General features: G+C 38.5%; 1 protein-coding gene across 1 annotated transcript; it reads left to right on the top strand.

The window, feature by feature from the left end:
- The first annotated feature begins 1,313 nt into the window (after positions 1 to 1,313).
- On the top strand, positions 1,314 to 7,296 carry LOC134934015 (olfactory receptor 1468-like). The gene is made up of 3 exons (XM_063929538.1): positions 1,314 to 1,324; positions 4,446 to 5,356; positions 7,259 to 7,296. Exons 1-3 carry the CDS (start codon positions 1,314 to 1,316, stop codon positions 7,294 to 7,296), a joined length of 960 nt encoding a protein of 319 aa, XP_063785608.1.
- Positions 7,297 to 8,185: the final 889 nt, after the last annotated feature.

Raw genomic sequence — 8,185 nt, 5'->3', positions numbered from 1 at the left:
GAGACACTGTATATTCCCAACTTTCCAACAGCTTCTTTCTCATAGTCTCTGCCTTTGGCAAATACTGTACTGTACTTACAGCACTGACACTTCTTCCTCATGCACTCATATACATAGTATTTTAGATTGTTCACGCCTTTCTCACAACAGTGTTGTGCTGCTTGTCCACCTCAGTGGCTCATATCATTCTTGACCACTGAAGTTCCTCAGAGATATCCTCATGATTTGAAATTGGAGGCAGACTAGGGTGGTTGCCTGGATGGTCTTGATTGGTCTGACAGGTCAATGTGTCTAATTCCTTATTTGTGTTTCTATCAAGAAAAATGTTTACATGGTACCTGGTCCCTACTAGACCATGCAATATATTTTACCCAGCTTCCTTACTGTGTTGGTGAGGTTGCTTAGCCATCTGCTCTTTCTTTCATATCTGGAGGACCTGTCCTATTCTATAGGAATTCTTGATGGAAGTTCATTCCCTTATGGCTTCCTTCCTGGACCCCAATATACTGTATCTTGTCTTCCCAAGAATCTCCTACACCCCCTACCATTGTATGATTTGTCACACCATCAAAACAGCCTTGACAGATTTGTCTTTACAGATGCTACATGCCCCCACCACTGCTAACTAAGTATCGATGAGCCCACTTCCACAGATTCTCTCATTCAGAAAATATGGTTTCTGAATGAGATTGAGAGGATGGCCAGCTCCTTGAAGTGCTCATGTAGCCTTTTAAACAACATTGGGAGCCCAAGCTTTAACAACAGTATGTCTTGGTTATCTCCTTCCAGTGTGCCACAGTCCAGGCCCAGTGACAACAGGGACAATGCAGATATTTGTTCTGGCACCTGATATTTCAAGGGGCTCCAGACCCTCAGGAATCTAATGAAACTAGATTATGTGCCCACCCCCCCCCTTGTCTATGCCACTGCCATGCTCTATGCAGCTGCAGGAGCAAAAGGAGCCCAGCTAGCCACAATTGGGTGGCAGTAGCAGAATAAAGTTTCTTTTGAGCTGACTCAGCATGTCTGACATAACATCACACTGGTGGACATCAGAGGAACCTAACATGAGCCACCTGCCTCAGAACTAAAGACGAAGCAGCAGAATCTGCAAGTGTGTAGCAGCAGATGAGTGGTAAGTGTGGGCTAAGTGTATACAGGTCTGGTGATGGTTTGGAAGGTTAGAGATGAAGGGGTATGGGAAAAACAGAGAGATGTGTTGGAAAGGATGATGGGTCTGAAAGATACAAGGTGGAGACTGAGATACACTGTGAGGATGGGTGGCTGAGACACACAGGGGAAGACTGAGAGCAATGGGACAGGAGTCTGAGAGAAATGCAAGACATGGAGAGGGGAAAGAGTGACATGGAAAGGCTGGGAGAATTGGGGTCGGGGTTGGTGGGCCAAGAGACACAGTTGGATATGGAGGCAGAGGGACATGGTGCATACTGAGAGACACAAGAGGTGGCTGAGAGAAAAAGCAAGAAGGGGCTGTGAAACATAGGGATGCTAAGAGAAATGGGGTGGGGAATGGGGTTCTGAGTGATACAAGGGGAGGCTATGAGACACAGAGGTTGTGAAGAGACATAGTGGGGGGAGAGGATGTGAGACGCAGGGGTGTGAGGCTGAGAGACATAGGTGGGATGGGTGGATGGCTGGAGATGGAGGACATGGGATGATGAGGCTAGAGACACAGGGATGGTCCTGGAGCAATACATGTGAGTAGTGAGGGTGAAGAGACTGGGATGATGCTAGAGAGAGATGGGGGATGTACCAATGGCCAACCAGCCTGTACCTAATGGGGAAGTGTGGGGTATGGGGGGCTTATAGTCACAGGGGGATAGGGAGGCTAAGAGACACAGGAAAGCTAAGTTAAATGGGGACGGTGGGCTGAGAGACACAATGGGAGACTAAGAGACACAAAGGCAGACTGAGATACTCAGGGGTAGGCTGGGAGAAATGGAGTGGGGGCTGAGAAACATAGGGGGAGGCTGAGAGATATAGGGAGGGGAATAGGGAGACGATAGACACAAGGGGAGGCTGTGAGACACAGGGAGGTGAGTATGGAGAGAGATGGGAGATGAGCCAATGACAAACCAGCCTCTACCTACTGGGGAAGGATGGGGCCCCAAAAACATGGGTGTACTGGACCCCAAGATTTCTATTGGCAGCCTTGCCACCACCCCTTCTCAAAATTTAACAATTAATATCTTTCATATCTCCTTCCACTATATCAAGATATCTGAGGTTTCACTCCACTCTCTCCCCCTTCTCTCCCTAGCCCCCCCCCACATACACACACACACACACACACACACACACACACCACCATCTCCCATTTCCATGGTATTAAAAACCTAGCATCTGCTATATTTTAATTTGGCCAGGAATCAACAGGCATTGGTTTCTCTGTATCTTTTATTGTCTCCATGCTGATGTTTGCTTGCCTTTTTTCTGTTAATGTCTGATGCCTTTCTTTCATAAAAAATACATGTGTTCGCCCAACCAATTGAGTCTTAAAAGCACATCTCCTGCTTTCATGAAAAAATAAGGGTAGATATAATGTGTGAAAGGTTAAGGGAAGCTGAAAATAAAAAAAGAGCCATTGATATTAGCTTTCTATCACCTTGAACTTTATGATCAAGTAATCGACTCCTTCAAGAGACAAAAACCATGAATGGTATTCTCTAAATTCCAATTACCTTTGAACAGATTGACATTTACTTATTAACCATGGTCAAGACGAACCCTATAAAGGGTCAGTCAAGGTCACAAGGACACAAGTTTGGAAAGTCAGTGCTTATCCATCTTTTCAAGTCTCCTCAATATCAATATTATTCTGGAGTACTGCTCTTAACCATTAAACAAGAAGACATCAACATATTTATTTTTAATTGTTGTTGATTTTCTCAGTGATTATCATAAATCACAAGGGATTGTAACGCTTCAAATCTCAATTTACTAGGATTACACATGAGATATATAGTAAATAGGTCCTTTGGAGTTTACACACAGCCTTTATAAAAAGTGTCCTACTGTTCATTATAATTCAGTCTCCCCATGTTGTGGGTAAGACTGTCTATTTTGTCTACAAGGAAAGCAGAAGCATTGACACGTCTTATTGTTTAATGATTCTAAAATATGTACAGTATATTGATCTCCAACTACTGCTCAAATGGGTGTCTCAACACAGTATCACAACGGGGTGATAAATATTACAGAAAACCATGTTCTTCAAGATGTTGCTGCAGAGGCAAGTGCCATTATCTGTATGTTCCTGTTCTAAACAGGAACACTGAGCATTTATTTAATGGGTACTGTGGACACTCTGTAGACTATGGGAGATAACCAGTTAGAATTTAACATCTGGGGTCACAGTTAAATGTACCTACTAATAAGTAGAAAATATTACAGAAAGCAATGGTATCAGACTTATATTTTCCAAAATGCTTGTTTAGTCAACCCCAGGGTAGATTTATCAAACTGACTAAAAAAAATATATAATAGGTAATCATTAGTCATGGTACTGAGCAGGTGTTTGGGAATAGTATTATATTATAATGTTCTTTAAAACCACTTAACTGACGATTTTCCCCTTCAAAACCATTTATTTAATTTATTTGAATTTAATTTTTTCAATTAATAGTTTAAAAAGTATTTTTAAAAATATTTTATTATGCACATCTGCAGAACAAATCTCCTCATCAACCACTGGGGGAAGCCGTGGGGCAGCGCTGTCACATGTGATCTGACTATACCAGTTAAGTGGTTAAAGGATAAATATTTTTCATTAATTAGTGATTTAGCAGAAACTGCTTATCGCATCAAATATTAATTGAAAATGGAATATGGTTGGTTTTTTGTATACTATCTATTAAAATATAATAAAAAAGTACAGTATATTGCTAGGTAAATATCTCAACAAATAAAATAAATATCCTATTATATTACAGTATCTGCAATTTGCCCACTGTTATCTGCAATATTACAATGCCAACAACACAGGAAATCAGTTGTTAGACGAGTTGACAATTAAAATGTTTTTACTTAAACTGGCCCATGGTTTCCACATATTTATTTAAGGCTTGTTGTGTTTCTGCTGATTAATGCTCAATGCAGAATAAATATTACACAATAAATTTGCTTCCTGTGATGTAGATGTGACTGATGGTATTGAAACTACAAGACACGTTAGTCTTTAAACTGTTTTGTTGTGATTGCTTAAAAAGCCAAACATTATGACTTGTTGGTAATACTGTTTCTAAGGACTTGGTTTCAGAATCCCTGCTCTACATTATAACAAACCAAACTCCACCATACTTGCATATTCTTGGTTATCTCAGTAGAATGTAATAATACAGTAGTATTTTAAGTCCGGTTTAATAAATTATATACATAAAAACCATATATGAACTCTTCTGCTCTTTTAATACCTTCCAGCTGAGGAATATCACAGTAATAACAGAAGTTTTACTATTGGGAATTCCAAGTTTCCACCAGCATAAATTTTTAACTATATCTCTTTTTCTTGTGGTTTACTGGGTGACAATATGTGGGAACCTCCTGATCATCTCACTGGTGGCCCAGAGCAAGAATCTCCATTCTCCTATGTACTTCTTCATTACCCAGCTTTCTGTGTGTGACATTTTGGTGGCCACAGATATTGTTCCCAAAATGCTTTATGTTGTCCTCAATGATGGAGGCCTCATTTCTCTCTTAGGCTGTATCACTCAATATTTAATCTTTTGTACCTCCGGAACCTCAGAGTGTCTCCTATTGGCAGTGATGTCTTATGACCGTTATTTGGCCATATGTAACCCACTGCGTTACAGTGCTATAATGAGTCACATGTTTTGCTTTAAATTAGTTCTCATGTGCTGGGTATTAAGTTTTTTATTGCTACTAACTCAAGCTATACCAATATTTAAGTTATGGTTTTGTGGACCACATGTGATTGACCATTTTTTCTGTGATTTTATCCCTTTGATGGAACTTTCCTGCTCAGATACTTATGTGTTTGAAATGGAAATTAAGTTGCTTTCCATCCCATTAGTTATCACACCATTCATAATCATTACTGTTTCCTATGTCTATATAATTTCCACCATCCTAAGAATGCCATCCCTTACTGGCATACATAAGGCCTTCTCTACCTGCAGCTCCCACCTGGTCGTTGTCTCTATATATTATGGAACCCTGATAAGTATTTATGCAGTACCTAAGAAAGCAAATTCACAAAGTTTAAGTAAACTCCTGTCTCTATTGTATACTGTGGTAACACCAATGATTAACCCTTTCATATATAGCTTTAGAAATAAGGACATTCATAAAGCATGTGATAAATTCATTAATAGAATTTCATTGAGTTAAACAAACATTTAAAATCATTCGTCATCTTATTTAGAATTTTTGGTGAGGGATTATGAAAAATTTTCAGCTGAATACGACATCACAGAACATGAGGCTGGTAATTCCTGTGACATTACTGTCAATACTGTAGGTCTACAGATCATACCATTTTATTTCACAAATATTGCATTGCTTAAGGCATGAAAGTGGGTAAATATATGTTCTAACAGAGTAATATCTCAATAACAGGGAACATTTTATATGCAACATTCTTTGACAAAGTAACTTTAGGTGGAAGCAACAATTGAATATACAAACATGGATTAAACATCAAATCCAATGTTGAGGAACTGGGATATCTCTTGTATTGTTAATTATCTTGAATAGTGTTAAGTTAATAATAGGTTTGTGATTTTTTTGTGGTAATTAATTTTGCATCAAAAAGAAGACTTATGTAACTTGCCTAATAACACATGCTGCTTTGCTTTCCTATTGCACTTGCATGTGAAATGTCTAATGAGCAGAATTGTTTGAATCATTTTACCTCAGGCCTACTCTGTAACCAAAAGAAGGTAATAAGATTTAGGGGGCACTCTTTGAGCACAATCAAAAGCTTATCCTGTACCTGCAGCCTATTGATATGTCAGGGTTTGCCCAATTCTTAGGGTACAAATTGAAAGACTGGACCTTCTGGTGCTAAGAGGGCACAAACTTAAAACATGTCTGATCAGGGTGAGGTGTCCTAAATATTGTGTTTATGAACATCATTTTCCAGGAAGTTGTGAAAGAATTGGGGTCATGGGAAGGAACAACTGATAGGCCTTTTTTCGGAGACAAGAATTGTGTTTTATTCAATTGCAAATTAATTGCAAATCACTGAAGATGTCTTGTTTTTTTTTTACTTACTCTTACTTTTCATTTTGATGGATTGATGACTTCCTTCTCTGGTTAATTTTTGGTACAGATGGAGCCACGGAAATCGTGGCTCCATCTGTGCCTGGGCACACCTATTGCAGTGCCTGGGCTGCACGCGTGTCAGTGAAGCGTGTGTGCCCCATTCACTACAATGCAGGTATATTTGTGCACTCCTGTAGTGGGGCTAGGTGCTGTTACACCTAGTCCGGCTGAGAGTGCTTGTTTGTGATTGAGCCGTACTAGATGAGCGCGGCTTCATCTGTATCTATATTTTTCTTTATGTCCATTAGAGGAAAGAAGTAGTTCCTCCTGAGAATACTGTTATTCTAAGGATCCAACTCTAGTTTCCGTATAATAAATTATGTGATCATTCTCTCTAGTCTGCTATTAGTTTTTTCTTTCTACTGCCTGTTTACTCTATAACACATATATTTACTGTTTTTCTTACCTACGCTTATTGCTTTTCATCCTCCTGACCACTCTATTGTCCAACTCTAGTTTGTTTTTATTTTCTATTTTAAACTTATTATGATTTTATTATTCCTATTTTAAAATAGTTTCCATTTTACAAAATGGTCCTATTTCTAGTTTATTTGTATTTACTGTTTCAAAATAGTTCTCATATAACATAGTTATTGCTGTAAATCCTTTTGACTATGGTATGTATTTTTTCTAAGGGTCCAACCCTTGTAGAGTATGTTTTTTTTATTCCAATTTTAAGGAAGGAAAGGATTTTTTATTTAACAAATTATGTGTATGTTTATCCAAGTTTAATCTTCCAAAAAAATCCTAGCTCTTATAAGTCAGGTCTTTTCTCACTATTCTCATTCACAATTTTACTGCTTGAAGAAGTTTCCAGAGGTTATGGAACATGTCCAGTTTTACTTTTATTCCTTTTTTATCCATATGATTTCATGCTTACATGTTTTTTTATATGTTGTACGATATATAATAAATGCTATATTAAGCTTTTACTGACTATCTGTTATTAGTGAAAATGGTTTTATTATTTTAACACATTTGACAGTATAAAAAATTTATAAAAAATGCCATTTATCAATAAATGAATAATTTATGGGTGTCATTCCGAGTTGTTCGCTCGCAAGCTGCTTTTAGCAGCTTTGCACACGCTAAGCTGCCGCCTACTGGGAGTGAATCTTAGCTTATCAAAATTGCGAACGAAAGATTAGCAGAATTGTGAATAGATACTTCTTAGCAGTTTCTGAGTAGCTCCAGACTTACTCGGCATCTGCGATCAGTTCAGTCAGTTTCGTTCCTGGTTTGACGTCACAATCACACCCAGCGTTCGCCCAGACACTCCTCCGTTTCTCCAGCCACTCCTGCGTTTTTCCCAGAAACGGTAGCGTTTTTTCGCACACACCCATAAAACGGCCAGTTTCCGCCCAGAAACACCCACTTCCTGTCAATCACATTACAATCACCAGAACGAAGAAAAAACCTTGTAATGCCGTGAGTAAAATACCTAACTGCATAGCAAATTTACTTGGCGCAGTCACACTGCGGACATTGCACATGCGCATTAGCGACTAATCGCTCCGCTGCGAGAAAAAAATAACGAGCGAACAACTCGGAATGACCCCCTATGTTTCTAAACCTGTTTAGGTTATTCCAATTTTTTCAACAACATGTTTTTAATGCTGAAGTTACCAGTTTTAATTTATTAATCTTTGACATCCTTGTGGTTCCTAACAGATACTGTACATGCATATCTGCTCTCCATGAATGTTTGAGTAAGGTTATGCAGAGTTATAACTCTGTGTCATATACTCAAGTTTTAAGGTTGCATACTCCCAGTGCCAGAGATTCCTCTTGTATTTTAAATTAAGTAAAATTAGATTAATTTATTTTAATAAAATCTCTATATTCATGTTTTTTGTGTATCCCAAAAAGGTTATTCAAA

This window comes from Pseudophryne corroboree, chromosome 6 (genome assembly GCF_028390025.1).
Source record: "Pseudophryne corroboree isolate aPseCor3 chromosome 6, aPseCor3.hap2, whole genome shotgun sequence".
Taxonomy (NCBI): Eukaryota; Metazoa; Chordata; class Amphibia; order Anura; family Myobatrachidae; genus Pseudophryne; species Pseudophryne corroboree.
The sequence above is the reverse complement of the archived record's forward strand: the minus strand, read 5'-3'. Positions and strand labels throughout refer to the sequence as shown.

Coding starts and splice junctions, on each gene's coding strand:
- LOC134934015 (XM_063929538.1), top strand. Junction 5,357..7,258: donor TGATAAATTCATTAATAGAA/TTTCATTGAGTT, acceptor CTGTTATTAGTG/AAAATGGTTTTATTATTTTA.